General features: G+C 43.7%; 2 protein-coding genes across 2 annotated transcripts in view; one reads left to right on the top strand and one right to left on the bottom strand.

Moving 5' to 3' along the window:
* Window positions 1–16,897, top strand: part of DNAH5 (dynein axonemal heavy chain 5) — a 5,605,957-nt gene that overhangs the window by 1,637,260 nt on the left and 3,951,800 nt on the right. The gene's annotated exons all lie outside the window — the stretch shown is intronic.
* On the bottom strand, window positions 9,189–15,736 carry LOC147722886 (uncharacterized). Its single transcript, XM_086966590.1, has 2 exons — window positions 14,082–15,736; window positions 9,189–9,195 (listed from the first exon to the last, which is right to left on the bottom strand). The coding sequence occupies exons 1-2, from the start codon at window positions 15,734–15,736 to the stop codon at window positions 9,189–9,191; spliced, it is 1,662 nt and encodes a 553-aa protein (XP_086822716.1).

Genomic DNA, 16,897 nt, shown 5'->3' with positions numbered 1-16,897 from the left:
GCACCTAATGTTTTTCTGTGCTTATTATGAGTCTATGCGCAGGCAGCACATTCTTCCTTCACTTAGAGATTGCCAGTTTGTTCAAGTGAGGCCAGCTCTGCTCTATTTACAAATGCTGGCCTCACCTATGGTTTGCTTTGTGGTCGCAAGCTTTTTAGTCGGGCCATTAGATATAGGACCAGACCACCGCTGTAATAGCAATCTTGCGTTGCTTGTTGGTTCAAATATGTCTTCCTTTTTAACCAATACCTTGCATTTTTAAATGTGATATTTACTATGAACCTGGTCTATTATTCTAGCACAGTGCACTTTAAATGATATCGTTTTTAAAAAAGCTTTTTTAATATGAATGCTATGACTGTTATGCGGGGCCACTCTATCGTAATGTATTTTGATGGAATGTGTATTTTTTTATAATATTGTATGCTTTTATGACTCCTTGCTGTCGAATAAAGTATTTTTGACTGACTGACTGACTGACTGACTGCTGTAGTGGACATAATAACAAAAACTAGAGTCTGAAAACACCCTTGTCTGCCAAGCGTTAAACGTAATTGATGTAGATGTGAAACATCTCATTGAAAGTAGGCTGGGTGACACTTTTAGTGACTTTGGCACTGCAGCATGTTCCATGTTAGAATGCTTACCACTTGGTAAGCACAGAAATGTTGAGGAGCAATTCAGAAAATGTTATTTTAAAATGCCTGAGAAATGGCTTGTAATGATGCATAGAAATGTTGCTTCACCAAACATGGTATTTAGAGTCAGTAAAGCTTCACTGTGGTACTCTGCATAAGTTCTGGATCCCTTCCGTAAAGGGGAATTTTCTCCGGACTTTGAAAAGTACTGCTTAATTTTTGACAGCTTCAATATCTCTGTGGGCATATGCGCCCAGTTCAACGCATATGTTGCAGAACCTGTCCAAGAGAATCGCAATCTTCAGGTGCACCAGTATTGCTATTGAAAGCTGTGTCAGTGGCCAGAGTTAGCAAATTGTGTACTGGCTGTGTTGGCATTGCCCTTCTTAAGTGCCAATGTTGAAAGGGCCTTTTCAAAGATAGAAGTTTACATAGGAAGGAAATAGCGAATGTGTATGAGCAAAGACTTGCGGAAGAAGTATTCTATGGTGTACTACAATAAGGTTGATTTGTAAAAATGTGTTTGGACCTCATATACACTGTACGTAAACTGTCTATATACCATGCACTATTAGTGCAGAAAGCAATATTAAAAGTAAAACGTTTCATAAACACCGGAACAACACTGTTTCTGTTTCTGTTGTTCCTAATGGTGCGAAAAAGTGTTACCACTGATAACCCCAGTTTTTAGGGTATTGAAATCACTGGAAAACACTGACAACCCCCCCACCAGAATATACTAAAGACAGAAACTGAAAACATGAAAGCCTAGCTATAATCCAACGCATTAGGGATTTCACTCATGCGCAACAGAAATGAGAATTACAAAACAGTATCGTAGAAACCTAAGCTAACTTAGACAGAGATAATTTGAGATCCAGACCTGGGAAATCACAATTTAAGAGCAATTCTGAAAAGGATAACTCTGAGCTAGGACCCGACTCTTCGACAAAGAAGAAGTGGGATAGAAAAAAAAATAAAGACAAAGATCACAGGGTGGGTCTCCTTAGCAGGGAGATACAATCTCAAAAGCCGTTATAACATTACGAAGCCTGACAGTTATCAGGATACTGATACACATTCCTCTCATACCTGTCAGGATTCTTCCAATACACGTTCAGAGAGAGGTGGGTGGTCAGAGCACAGATCGGAAGAATATGTGAAGCCGAAGAAGGAATCACAAAGCTCATCTGACTACATCATTAATTAAGAAAAACCAAAGAATAATAAACTTCAATTAAAAAAGAAGAAGGTAGCCAGGATTAAAATTAGGCATGCCCAGACTACTAAAGACCCTGCTTCTGAATGAGGAATGGGCAGGGACGATGCTGGACAGTATGGCAGAAGTCACAATAGCTCGCCAGAATCTACTCCATTATCTGGAGGCAGTAGCACTGAGTGAGCATATCACGGTGGAAACACCTGATACTTGGGTAAGTGTTCCCCATTGTTTATCTGTCATTATGCCTTTCATCAAGCATAAAATTCCCTTTGGGACAACTTACTGTTAAGCCGTACTTTCTCAAGCACACATGAATAGAAACAACAACATCAATGTGATACTATACTGGCGAGGCAAAATGTACAAACAAACAAAATTATGAGAAAATACTAAACAGTTTATTCATCCTTGCAATACATCATAAAATAATTTAAAATAATTTAAAACAGGGACAGACAGTTAAAATTAAGGAAACAATAAGATTCCTATTCGTAAAAAGGAGGTCACAAACAGAAAATTAATTCAGCAGAGCGTCAGAATTATCTTCAGTTAATATAGAACATAATCCTCCTTTCTTTTTTGCATTGACACGTTTCGGCGGACCTTCTAATAAAGCCACCTTCATCAGGAATACATATAATGTCTTCCCAGTTATTTCTCACGAACTTTATTTAACACATGTGCCACTTCGGGGTAAATACCTCCGATGTCCTTTCGATTTCTCTCGTCCTGCAGGAGGGAACTACTTCAGACCGGCGATCTCGTACGGTACTTATTTCCGCACAAATAATTAAAGTCCAGAATCGATATCTCTGGTTCAGATAGCACTAGGCTGATAAAAATTCAATATATTCGATAATTTCAATATTTAATATCACCTAGACACGCGGTAGGCCCATTAAGCTCCCGTTAGGCTTCTCGATACTCTGCCACACTAGCGGGTTTTATCACACGGCTGCATGTTGGCGGTTTCTTTCTATTCCTTGTTTTTAGCGAACGAATACCACACTGAAAAACAGTGTCACACGGCAGCGTAATGGTGGTTTCCTCATACACCTCGTCTTTTTAAGAAACGAATACCACCGTGATGCCTCAAATCATCGGCATCCCGCGTGTCAGCACATTCCAGTCTTCACACTTGGAAAAGGAATCTTATTGTTTCCTTAATTTTAACTGTCTGTCCCTGTTTTAAATTATTTTAAATTATTTTATGATGTATTGCAAGGATGAATAAACTGTTTAGTATTTTCTCATAATTTTGTTTGTTTGTACATTTTGCCTCGCCAGTATAGTATCACATTGATGTTGTTGTTTCTATTCATGTGTGCCTGAGAACGTACGGCTTAACAGTAAGTTGTCCCAAAGGGAATTTTATGCTTGACGAAAGTCTATTGTGGTACTCCATTCCTTTGGTTGTTGGGTCCCTCTCTCTTTTATTAGATATATGTCATTATGCTCCAGCTGAGGGGGACATACCCAGAAACATCAAGGCTCTGTTTTAGGAGAACTTGACCTATGGTTGTGATATTATTTTGGCTGAAAAAAACTGGCCACCTGAGTTGTAATGGAATGCCCAAACGGGGAAACTGTAATTTTACCTGCTTTCTCTGACCTTGTTCCAGAATCAGTTAGGCATTCTTACACCAAGGAGTGGGTGTTAGCTCTAGCTCTAGCTCCTGCATTATACTTCAATCATGTAGGGTGGATGCTGAGTCACTTCACCATGAAATTCCATTGAAATCAAGTCCTTAACCCAAGAGACAATAACCAAGAAAACATGAAGCTAAATAAAAAGTTAGGGAAATCCTCGAATAACTTGAATACCAAGGCCTAATAGAAAATTACACCTTATCAATGAATAATCCCTTGTTTCCTGTAATGGAACCAGACAATTCATATAGTCTAGTATTGGACCACAGACATTTAAACACATCTACTTGCATGTTTGCAGTACAAAATGCACACAGAGCCGCACTAATGAATAATATTGTGTTGCAGAAATACAAATCAATAATAGATATCTCAAATGGCTTTTTCTGCCTGAATATAGCACCTGAAAGCAGATATTTGACAGCATTCTTAGCACTAGGCACACAGAGGCAATTTTGTCATTTGCCCCAGGGGTATAAGAATATCCCTGGACTTTTTTCAGCTGGAGTGACAGAGTTTCTTCAAGCTTTTGATGAGGAGGCTTTGTCCTATGTGAATAATATCTATGTAATGGACGATGAATTAATGGAACAAATGGACTGAGTAGATCGCATAACTCTTGGATTTGCTCAACTGGGCTACAAATTTAAAAAATCAAAGATTGCCCATCTTAATGTCATATTTTTCAGATACAAGTTGGCAACCGAAGGCAAAAGCCTGGCAACACATTTTTTTAGGAAAATATGCATTGCTCTAACGACTCTGAAAAGACTATTATCCATTTCAGGATTTTTTGGCAAAACATGCATTTTGGATTATGTAGAGCGGGTAAAACTATTCTTTGATTTAATCAGACCTGACTTCTCAATAACACAATGGACACAGGAACATACAAACATTTTACATTCCGTACAAGCTAACATGATAGCTTCCAAACATTTACACACACGTGTAAACACGCGCAACCTATTAATCTGCCTAGTTACCGGACAAGCCGGGTATACATATTTCACATTCAACGGAGGTGATACAGTACATATTGCATACAAATCATATTTATAGACAAACTCTGAAATGCGTTTTGCACCCACTGAGAAAATTCTCACAGAGGTACAGACTGCTGTAGTGAGAGAAAGAGCAATAGCTCAGGGTAAGCACATAATTGTCGTAACCCCGGCGTCAACCCTAGAGGCCGTCACCAAAGCAAGTGTTCCAAATGCCAAAGCTTTACATCCACATGGATACAATGGGCTAACTCTCTCACCTCAACAGATGTAGACTACAGATTTGATTCTACATTACAAACACAAGCGTTTTTTCAGTATAAACAAGACTATCCTCTGCCGAATGAAACAATTCCTCTGGATCGATATAATTACATCATCTACACTGATTTGTCTGCCCAGCCTGCCGTAGGGACTAAACGTCAATATTCCGCAGCTTGTGCAGTTGTAAAGGGTGCCTGCATGATGGTAAGTTTGACCCTGAAAAAAACCACAAGCAGTCCCTAGTGGACTGTACATCTCAGCTGGCAGAACTCAAAGCCCTGATACTGGCACTGCAGAACACAGATCACGAATTCCCCACACTTATAGTGTGTAATTAGTACTACTGTGTCCAATCATATAATGAATACCTTCATTACTGGGGTCAGAATGGATTTCGAGATTCCACGGGTTGCACTATAAAGCAAAAGATGCTTTGGGAACAGGTAGCGAAGTTAAAAGAGTTCTTGTCACAGGCTCATGTAATGCATACATTGAGTCATCAACGTGTTGGCGGTCACATTGCAGGGAATTCCATGGCTGATGAAGCCGCTATGGCAACAGTGTGTACTGCTGCAATTTCTGCAATCACTCATTCAAGTGCGAGAAAAGACAGAGACATTATGATGGCTGTCTATGCTGCGCGCAATGACACCCACCTGCCAAAAGGCTTTCCACTCAAGTACGCCTACAGGTTAAATGTTCAAAAAATACCATATGCTCACATTCTAGGAGTGGGGGAAAGAGTTATACTAAACACTGATTGCAGATTGGGATTGATTCTTGCTGCACATGATGGTCCGGGTTCAGTACATGCAAGGATTACTGCTATAGTTTTGTTACTGAAGCAGCGATATTAGTGGCTAGGTCTTACTAAACAAATCAAGGACTTTGTCCTTATATGTGACATCCGCCAGCAGATGAAGAGTTCCACTGTAGCACATCTATCACAGACACCTCTATTAATATTAAAGAAGCCTTTGGCACGCGTTTATTTGGATCACTGCATTCCCTTACATTCAGAAGGGGCTAACAAGTATATCTTGGTGGCCATGTATTCATGCTCTGGATTTCTGTGGATATGGCCACAGCAGTCCTCTGATACCCAAACTGCTATTAAGGACTAACAAGTCTTCATCGGGACATACACAATTGGCACACTACATTCCGACCTAGCTTTTAGCTCTCGGGCTTACAAAGATGCCATGGGAAGTTTGGGTGTGACCTTGCGGTAACTCCTCCCCCTAACATCCTGAGGATAATTCGATAGTTAAGAGGAAAAAACATGACTTAAAGCAATCTTTAAGAGCAAGGGAACTAGGCTCAGGTCGCAGTTGGGCCCATCACGTATTTGGGGTCCAGAGGTCACTTAACACGATGCCAAGAACATCCCTGGGTGGTCGCACTCCATATGAAGTCCTGTTTGGAGTGAGAATGTGGATCCCAGACCTTGATAATGTCAGCACAGTGGCGGCAGACACTCCATTTGACATCAGTGAACATTTAGCTACCTTACAGGAACTAAATGCTTTCCGGGACGGACAAAGCAACGTCCAAGTAAAACGCACTGCCACTGGTGAAGTGAAGGTTGTATCAGCAAGACCCAGGAAAAAAATTTTTGGGGCAAGAAAGAATTTAGCCATCATACCGAGCGCCTGTAACTGTCCTGGCTGTCGAAGGTACCAAAACGGTACTTCTTCCGCCCCTTGCCGGTCGACTAGACAAAAGGTTTGTGTTCATTGATCTGATCAAACCACATTATGTGGCCGATTCTCAGTAGTAGGCCACGTAGAATCCTGGGAAGCCACCGCTCTCCTCTTGCTATCGTACAGGAAGTTCAGATGGAAGCTTTAATAACTAAAGAGGATTCCTCTCTCCAGCAAGAGACAGTGAACAGCAATTAAGTATTTATTTTCCTTGTTGAAACAGCAACTGTTCAATCGACTTGTTCGGAGACAGAGATTTAAATTCGACAATGCGAAGCAAACACGATCTACGTCAATATACCAAAGATTGAGTCATCTCCTGGTTCTACAAACCCTGATGAGCTACAAAAAATAGACTGAACAGTGTCGGGCTACTTAGTGGACTATAACGATTTCTCTTTAGATTTAACTGAACCTGAGCCACCAATGCTGCTGCCTCTTCCTTTAAGGCTACAAGTGTGTGCCCTCTATCTTTGGCTAAAAAAGACATACTTTGTTACTCTTTGGTTGCACCTGTTTATTTCAATTGGGTTACTTTTACTGGTCCTCTGATTGGTTTGGTGACTGTCTTTGTCCTGCTTCTGAATGGACATTATGTCCCAGAATGCTCTGCAGTTAAACTTGTAAATTTGCTATTGGAACCACATGCATCATCACACCGTGAACAAAGGGACCTGTCCCTGGTGAACCTTACAGCAGCTCCAGAAGGAGTAGTGTAGAACAGGGTATTGTATGATGTGTATGGTCCTACTGTACTTATACAAATCCCATATTTTTCTAAAATTTCTGATGATTGGAACCTTGATAAATTATATAATATGCTAGAAGATCTAGAGCAGTGAACTGTGTTTTCTTGTGATGAATTCTATGATGGTACATCTAATTACGGTGATATTTTCTTTTACCAACACTATGGTCACCATTTCCTGCATAAAGCAAGTATCCCAGGTGCTGTTTATAATTACACCCAATGGGAACACTGTCCAACACCACCAAAAGGTAGTTCACAGTACCGCCACTCAGAAACGTTGTTCAGCATATGTTTAATTGACACGTGACAACTAAAAACTTTGTTCTTTGTTGCCAAGTGTCAAGGCTGATTTGCATACAGCCATTGTCTGACCTAGGGTGGTGTGGAGTGCAAAAAATGATGGATTTAGGCCCAGATCTTTGTACTGGGGTGAATGTAAGACATTGTTCTGCATTCTGTTCATCAACTGTGTTTTTTGCCAAGTGTCGATTAAACATACGCTGAACAACGATTCTGAGTGGCAGTACTGCGATGTTCGAGCTGGGGTATTTTTACTGGCAGGTGTTGATGGAATGTTGAAAGTTCGCTACCTCGCCCCACACTCCTTGAGAAAGTTGGCTCGGACATAAGCGGTCGTTGCTGGATGGATGTATATATATATATACTGCATCAAGTAGTTTCTTCTCCCTAGCATCCACAGATTTAAGCAGTGGAGAACCGAAAAACTCAGCCGAAAGTGCTGGGCTTACTTTTTTTGGGGATATGCAACTGGTTTTGCAGCAACGCCAATGGGAACAAAGCCGTATGTCGCAATTTCAGCAACGAGGCAGAGGAAGGGGAAAGCATTGGCACCAAAGAAACCGTGAAGAAGATGACAGAGGCACAAACGGGTCATCGAAAAGGGCAGGTGCCACAACGAGGAATATGAGACAAAGGAGAGCACGGCAATAGATGAACTACAAATCATAAATTTATCAACACGAGAAATCTCAGAGGGAGAAACATCATTATTAAAACGAGGTATCAATGTTTGCCCAACACAGAGAATGGATTTAGCCCAAACAAGAATTGATCTTTACCTATATGTACGGAAAATCAAACTGAAAAAGTTTTTCCTGGAGAACAAAGCTAGACCAAAACCAGCGAAAAAGACAGTAAAACTAGTGTCAACCTTATTAGCAAAGGAATCAAAAGAATTCCTATTATTACTGAATCTAAATGCAGAAGAAGGAGAAGAAGTATCCTTACAATCAGCCTGTCCCCAATTAGGAGCAGGTATAAGCAAAAAAACATCCGCAATCAAAATTCTATCCTCAATTTCCCCCAGGTAACAAAATAGATGTCTTTCAGGAAGCTGTGGTGAAAGATTTATATAAACTGAAAAGATCCAAATATAAAGACAAGTTATCAAAACAGGAGAGAGAAGCCCTAGAAAATCTGATGAATGATCAACAAATTGTAATAAAAATAGCAGATAAGGGCGGCAATATCGTCATATGGGACTGCCCTGCTTATCTGACAGAAGCACCCTGTCAACTTGAAGATCATCAATTCTATGAGAAACTGAAAAATTATCCAAGGATGCAAATAAAAAAATAAATTGATGAAAAAATAGAAATCTGGACACAGAAAAATCAAATTGATGAAGAAGAATCTAAATATTTGACAGTAGATTCCCCAGTCATAGCGACTATCTACTTTCTACCCAAACTACATAAGAACTCAAAAACACTACCGGGACGCCCCATTCTGTCTACAAAAAGCTCCTCACTAGAACCAGTAGCATTTCTTCCTAATACCCTATGTAATGGACCTAAGCTCGTACATAAAGGACACAAGCTATCTGATTAGATTCTTACAGGATATTCCGTGGCACGACAACTACCAACTGATCACAATGGATGTAATAGGGTTGTACACCAACATAGACAACACCTTAGGCACAAAAGCTGTCCATTACTTCCTACAAGAAAGAAACATACATTATAGCAACTATATTGAGATGCTGATTGAAATGATCTTACTATGTCTAACAAAAAATTGCTTTGTTTTTTCCGCCAATGTAACGGAGTGGCAATGGGGTATTCTTTTCGCCCTAGTTACACCTGTTGGGTAATGGGTTGGTGGAAAAAAGAAGTGGCGTGGAACCCAACCCACAAAAAAGCAGTGAAGAAAATAGTAAGCTGGACACGCTTCATAGATGATTTGCTAATCTGGGATGGGAGTGAGGAGAATTTTCAGGATTACTTTGCAGTCCTAAACTCCAGTGTAACCAACTTAAAATCCACATATAATATCAGTAGTGAGAGAGTAATATTCCTCGACACAGAAATGTATGTTAAAAACATGGAGATTGAAACCACCCTTCATCGAAAAGTGACAGCCACCAACTCAACCCTGGAAGCTACCAGCTTCCATCAACCAGCTCAGATATCTAGCATCCCATTCGGGGAATTCCTCCGCCTGCGTCGAATTTGCAGTGAGGAGGAAGAATGGAAGCAACACAGTGCAACAACAATGGAAAGATTCTCACAGAGAAAATATAACCAAAAAATTGTGAAAAGGTGTTTCACAAAGGCAAAAGTGAAGTCATGACAGTAATGTCTAACGCTAAAGAAACTACAGGAAAAAGTAGAACAAGAACCAATACGCCTAATTTTGGATTACACTCAAGAATCCAAAGATATTGCCAAAATCTAAAGAACAAAATGGAAAATCTTGAAGCTCGATGGCACAATGGGAAACTTATTGGGAAATCACCCAACCATTACTTACCGCAGAGCCAAGAATCTCAAGGACCCACTTGTACATAGTCACCTAAAAAGTAAACTCAAAAAGGATTTGTGGTTGAAAACAAAGGACTTTGTGAAATGCCATTGTTGTAAAGTGTGTCAGATTGGGAAACCATTGACAGAGATTGAAATGGCAGATGGAAAAATTTGGAGAATTCGTGAACTCATAACCAGCAAGAGCCAATACACAAGAATGGAAACATCGTATGTGCCCGACATGATATGCATATGTATTACCCACTAGAGGGTTATAAAAGAGATGGACTACCCACTGGAGGGTCAAAAGTAATGTAAACGTTAAAATTAAAAAGAAAAAAATAACCAAACCCCCCAACCCACCGGAGGGTCGAAAGAGTGAAACAGCACAATAAAGTTGTATTTAAACATGGACACACAGTAGCTGGTCCATATGATAACATGTGTAAATAGTCAAACAAAAAGTTTGTGAAATTTTTGAAAAAGGTCATTATTTATTAGTTTAATATATTTAAGATGTACTAAGCGACCTGTTGCTTCTAAGATTGCGATAATTACATAGCATACTAGGAGGGACTACAGATCCCAGAATTCTATGTGCACAGTTTTGATCTGAACAGAAAATGATGTAATGATTTTTGTATTACAAAAGAACGTACTAGCTGTGTGGGAAATCAACCGTGAACAAGGTATAAGGCTATACCGAAACGCGTTGGTTAATCGCCTGTTCCCTGTTCAAAAATAGATTTAAGAATAAATTAATTGTGCGAAGAAGCAACATCTACAAGAGTGCGACCTCGTTTGTCTTTTGGGATCAAATGACGGTGAGAATATATATAAAGATTCTAAAGAGAAACGCTTTGCTTCATATTTTACGCGCTGGTCCGAGCGCGTTCAGGAGAACCGTCTTCCTAAGTGGCCTGGGACACCAGGGCAGCTTCGGCACGAAAACAGGACCCAAGGGATTGGGATGATCCAGGCTCGCCGCACCCCCCCACAGTAAGGCACCGCTGCAGCGCAGTCCATGACTTCATGGAGGAGCCGGTTTCACTGCATACACGGCTACAGGACAGACTGTGGGAGGAACAAGCGGTTGAAGGCGTCTTGGGGACCCAGGAAAATATCTTGCTGCAGCAACATAGACACCATTCCGCTTACCGGCGTTCTGATTGAAATCCAGTACCAAAGACGGGATATAGTGAAGCCTGTGGAGTAACTTACCTGACTGCCCATACTGATGCATGTTGGGAGGTGTAGTTCGCCGATGCAGCTACAGCCCATCTCCTGAGTAAAACGAGGCTCACCTGGACTGCTACCAATGGCAATACGACTTGTATATAAGTGGACTGGCCAAACAAAGACTTTGTTGAAGGCATTTGAAAAAGACATTTGATGTTGAAACGCGTCATGCCATATTTTGCTGCAATAAAGAACTTTCCTGGAGGCTCCGCTGTGTCTCCTCGCTTCTTCTAAAGAGAAACGCTTTGCTTCATATTTTACGCGCTGTCCCGAGCGCGTTCAGGAGAACCGTCTTCCTAAGTGGCCTGGAACACCAGGGCAGCTTCGGCACGAAAACAGGACCCAAGGGATTGGGATGATCCAGGCTCGCCGCACCCCCCCCCCCCCCACAGTAAGGCACCCCTGCAGCGCAGTCCATGACTTCATGGAGGAGCCGGTTTTACTGCATACACAGCTACAGGACAGACTGGGGGAGTAACAAGCGGTTGAAGGCGTCTTGGGGAGCCAGGAAAATATCTTGCTGCAGCAACAAAGACACCATTCCGCTTACTGGCGTTCTGATTGAAATCCAGTACCCAAGACGGGATATAGTGAAGCCTGTGGAGTAACTTACCTGACTTCCCATACTGATGCATGTTGGGAGGTGTAGTTCGCCGATGCAGCTACAGCCCATCTCCTGAGTAAAACGAGGCTCACCTGGACTGCTACCAATGGCTATACGACTTGTATATAAGTGGACTGGCCAAACACAGACTTTGTTGAAGAAATTTGAAAAAGACATTTGATGTTGAAACGCGTCATGCCATATTTTGCTGCAATAAAGAACTTTCCTGGAAGCCCCGGTGTGTCTCCTCGCTTCTTCTAAAGAGAAACGCTTTGCTTCATATATATATATATATATATATATATATATATATATATATATATATATATATATCACTGAAAAAACCATAGGTTATAGACCATATATAGTTAGGAATTAGCATTTACAAAACCTTGAAAATTCACTGAAAAAAACATAGGTTATAGACCATATATAGTTAGGGATTAGCATTTACAAAACCTTAATTTACTCGCACAAAACCATTGAAATTCGCATATATAGTTAGTTGCACTAACTATATATCGCGCACCCGCAATCCACTGCTGATGATGTCACATATTACATCATTCATGACATGGTCAGTGACATCACTGATGACATCACTGATGAATGAATGAATGAATGAATGAATGAATGAATGAATAAGATATTTAATAAAGCGCACGATGGCCGAGCGGCTTCCTGGCGCTGGGGACCTGATCAGAACTCAACAGAGGGGGACCCCGGGAGACTTAAGAGGGGAATGCCTGAGAGAAAAGAAAGGTTTTAAGAGCTTTACGGAAGTGAGTGTAGATGGGAATGGAGCGGATGGAAAGGGGAAGGCTATTCCAGAACTGGGGGGCCAGGACAGAGAATCGAGTGCCCCCTGTTCTGGATTTACGGAAGCGAGGGATATGAAGAAGAGAAAGAGAAGAGGAGCGAAGAGTGCGGGCAGGGACATGAGAAGAAACAAGACAGGTGATGAACAGGGGCGCAGAGCGGGAATGGGCCCGAAAAGCTAGACAGGCCAGTTTGAAAAAGGATCTGAAGCGAACAGGGAGCCAGTGAAGAGATTTGAGAACCGGGGTGATGTGCGAAGATTTAGGGAAGGAAAGGATAAGACGAGCAGCTTGATTTTGGATGGCCTGTAGACGGCGGGATTCGTAAGCAGGGATGCCCACATACAGGCTGTTCCCATAGTCAAGGCGGGAGATGACGAGGGCCATGACTATGGATTTAAGTGCATCGGTAGAAAAAAAGCGTGAAATTTTCCGAATTAAACGGAGAGAAAAGAAACAAGAGGACACCACGGAGCTGATCTGACTGTGCATTGATAGGTCATGACTGACCTTAATCCCCAGAGTGCGGACAGAAGAAGCAGGCACCGGGGGGGGACCAAAGAAGAGGGGCCAGTGTGCCGGGGACCAAGGATTGGAGGGACCACCAGTGAGAACAAGTTCCGTCTTATCTGGATTGAGCTTCAGATGGTTGGCGCTCATCCAGTCAGAAATGAAAATTAAAGTAGAACAGAACTTGGAAAGGGAATCAGGAGTAGAAGAAAGATCAAAGACGAGCTGGAGGTCATCTGCGTAATTGTACACAGAGACCCCCAGCTCAAGAAGAGAGGTGATGAGAGGATGAATATAGAGATTAAAGAGAAGAGGGGAAAGAGAAGAGCCTTGGGGGACGCCACAAGTGACTGAGCGGGGTGGAGCAGAAAAGCCGGGGAGATGAACTGCCTGGGACCTGTCCCGAAGGAAGGACGCCAGCCAGGAAAAGGCCGCACCCCGAATGCCCGCTGCGCTGACACGGTCGAGAAGGATGGAGTGATCAACCGTGTCAAACGCAGCGGACAAATCGAGGAGGACCAAAGCTTGGGGGAGATTAGAGTCGGCTTTCCTCTTGAGCTCGTCCAAGACTGCAAGGACCACCATCTCCGTGGAGTGGCCCGGGCGAAATCCTGCTTGATGGGATGCAAGAAGGCCACTCTCCTCTATATAAGTGGAGAGGCAGGAAGTGACGTGGGCTTCAAGGATCTTGCCGAGGTAGGGAAGAAGAGAAATGGGTCGGAAATTAGAAGAAAGAGAAGGGTCGAGACCGTTTTTTTTTAGAATAGGGAGGACTACTGCGGATTTGAAGGAAGAAGGAACTGAACCAAGGGCCAAAGAAGAGTTGAGGAGAGCAAGAGGGGGGGCAGGACAGTTGGTGAAAAGAGTTTTGAGAATGCGTGCTGGCGCGCAATCCACGGGAGAGCCAGACTTGATTTTGACCAGAAGTTTTAAAAATGAATCGGTAGAAATAGGAGGGAAAAGAGCGAAGGAGAAAGAGGGACAGGTGGGGGGACAAGTAGGACGAGGTTGAGGTACTGTGGGAATGTTAGCTTTGATCTTCACGATCTTGTCGATGAAAAAATCGTTAAGAGAGGAGCAGAGGGATTGTGAGGGAACCAGGCTAGGAGTGGAGCGATCAGAGGTGGCAAGATTATGGACCAGAGAGAAGATTTCACGGGGTTTATTGGCCGCGAGAGCTACTCTCTCAGTAAAGTAAGCGGTTTTGGCCGCTAAGATCGCTTTTTTATATTCAGTAAGGAGTGATTTGTATTTGGCGCGCAAGGAAGAACAGTAGTTCCGTCTCCAGTGGCGTTCAGACCGTCTAAGGTCGAGTTTGAGTGTTTTAAGTTCTGGAGAGAACCATTTGTGCGCGTCGTGGGAACGAACCGCCTTGATCTTTCGGAGCGGAGCGACTAGATCGCACGAAGAGGAAAGCCATGTGCCAATGGCGTTGACCTGGGAGTCAAGGGGAAGATCGGTGAGGTTAGGAACAGAGGAAGCCAAAGTGAGCGAGAGGGCGTCAAGATCGGTCCGATTCCAACTACGGGCTAAGATGTTTTTCGGAAGGGGGGGCTTGTCGACCGCTCCCAGATGGATGGAGAAGGAGATGAGAGAATGATCCGACCAAACGCATGGGGATATGAGAAGAGATGAGACAATGGGGCGTGAGGACCAGATTTGGTCCAAAGTATGACCATGGACGTGAGTAGGGACTGAGACGTGAGATGTGAAGTTTAAACATTGAAGAGTACCAGAAAAATCTTTTGAGGGGAGGTCTTCCCTAAGGTCGCCCGGCCAATAATTAAAATCGCCGAGCAGAAGGACGGAGGAATTGTTGACCACCAGTGTGGCCATAAGGTCCTGGAGGGAGGCTACAAAAGAAGGCATAGATTGAGGGGGACGATACACAAGGACAACAGTGAGGGGGGCAGAGAGATTGAGAGAGCGGGCAACAAGGTAGTCTACATTGGATATGAGGGGGTGATTGAGAAGTTGAAATTTAAGGGTCGACCGAATGATCATCGCCACCCCTCCCCCCGCCCTGCCGTCCGGACGGTCAGCCCAGAGGGCATAATGGGTGTCAGGAAGAATGGCTAAGAGGTCGGGAAGGGAGTCGGCAGAAAACCAAGTTTCAGTCAGAAAGAGGAGATCAGGGGAATCGGTAGTGAGAAGGTTAAAGAGAGCTGTCTGGTGTTTGACAGCAGAGCGGGTATTAAGCAGTATGGCAGAGGCTATAGTGGGGGCAGGGGTAGGAAGGGAACGTGAGATAAGGGAAGCGTCAGCAGCGGGTGGAGTGGGACTAGATGGAGCCGGAGGCAGGTGAGGAGGGGTAGAGATAGAAATGCCAAGTGTGTCAAGGTGTCGCAGGAGGGAGGGCGAAGGGGGGGAATCAGCGGTAAGAGCCATGAGTTGAGCTGGGGTATACGCCAAGGAAGGGGCAGAGTGCATGGCCCCTGGTCCCGGCCCGTCGCGGACGGGCGCAGACGGGCTTAACTTAGGCGCAACTTCGGCGCGCCTTCGTCGCGCCCGCTGCGCCCGTCCGCTGCGCGGCCGGGACTGGGCAACCATGATATAGGGACACATTGGGGAGGAAGAACAGGGGGCGTGGCAAGGGGGGAGGGGCCAAAGAGCAGCTGCGCCGAGCCCAGACCCGCCCAAGATGGTGGAGCCGCCCGTCCCACTCCAAGAGTCAGGCGAGGAGGGGGCGATCAGCGGAGGAGGTCTGGGTCGCGTGCAGGGGCAGCCAGGAAGGACTGGAGCGCTAGGTCCAAAGAGCTGAAGAGCTGAGCAGGTAGGCAGGTAAAACTATCGCAAATGAAAGTCACAAAAGATTAAAATGCAGCGTTGCTCCCGGAGACGCCTCGGGAGTTCTGGGGTGTAGCAGGATAGGCGCGCATACAGCTGACCGCCTTAAGAACTTGTCGAGGGGGGAGGGGCCAAAGAGCAGCTGCGCCGAGCCCAGACCCGCCCAAGATGGTGGAGCCGCCCGTCCCACTCCAAGAGTCAGGCGAGGAGGGGGCGATCAGCGGAGGAGGTCTGGGTCGCGTGCAGGGGCAGCCAGGAAGGACTGGAGCGCTAGGTCCAAAGCGCTGAAGAGCTGAGCAGGTAGGCAGGTAAAACTATCGCAAATGAAAGTCACAAAAGATTAAAATGCAGCGTTGCTCCCGGAGACGCCTCGGGAGTTCTGGGGTGTAGCAGGATCTCAAATGACAGCAGGATGACATCTCAAATGACATCACTGATGACATCACTGATGACAACACCCAGTGACTGTATGTTTCTGTAAAGTTAAAATATGTCTTACATATTGAAGAATGAGTGGATGTATAAGTGTCTGGATGAAGGATTTAGTAGGTGCATGACTGACTGTATGAGAGAATGATTAAATGTGTCTCACTGAGTGCATGGGTTAGTGACTAAACTGTCTTAATTTGTGCATCATTATATATGTAGTTCTGTAAACTGCTGCATGTTTAAATCAGTAGCTATATGAGTAACTATATGGGTTATTGAATGGTTGCCCAAGTATTTGTATGGGAGACTGAGTATGTGTGTGGGTGGCTGGGAGGTGTATGACTCTGTGCATAGATGTGTGAGCAGTTGATTCACTAGATGTATGGGTTCAAAAGTGCATGTGGAAACAGCTGTATGGACAGTTGACTGTGTGCATGAGTGTATTGGTGAGTGAATGGATATCTCAGTGCTACATGTCAAAGTAAGTACATATGTAAAACACAGTCCATG

This window comes from Lissotriton vulgaris, chromosome 4_1 (genome assembly GCF_964263255.1).
Source record: "Lissotriton vulgaris chromosome 4_1, aLisVul1.2, whole genome shotgun sequence".
Classification (NCBI taxonomy): domain Eukaryota; kingdom Metazoa; phylum Chordata; class Amphibia; order Caudata; family Salamandridae; genus Lissotriton; species Lissotriton vulgaris.
The sequence above is the reverse complement of the archived record's forward strand: the minus strand, read 5'-3'. Positions and strand labels throughout refer to the sequence as shown.

Excerpts from the sequence above, each read along its gene's own strand:
- LOC147722886 (XM_086966590.1), bottom strand. The coding sequence starts at position 15,736 with ATGTGTCCCTATATCATGGTTGCCCAGTCCCGGCCGCGCAGCGGACGG.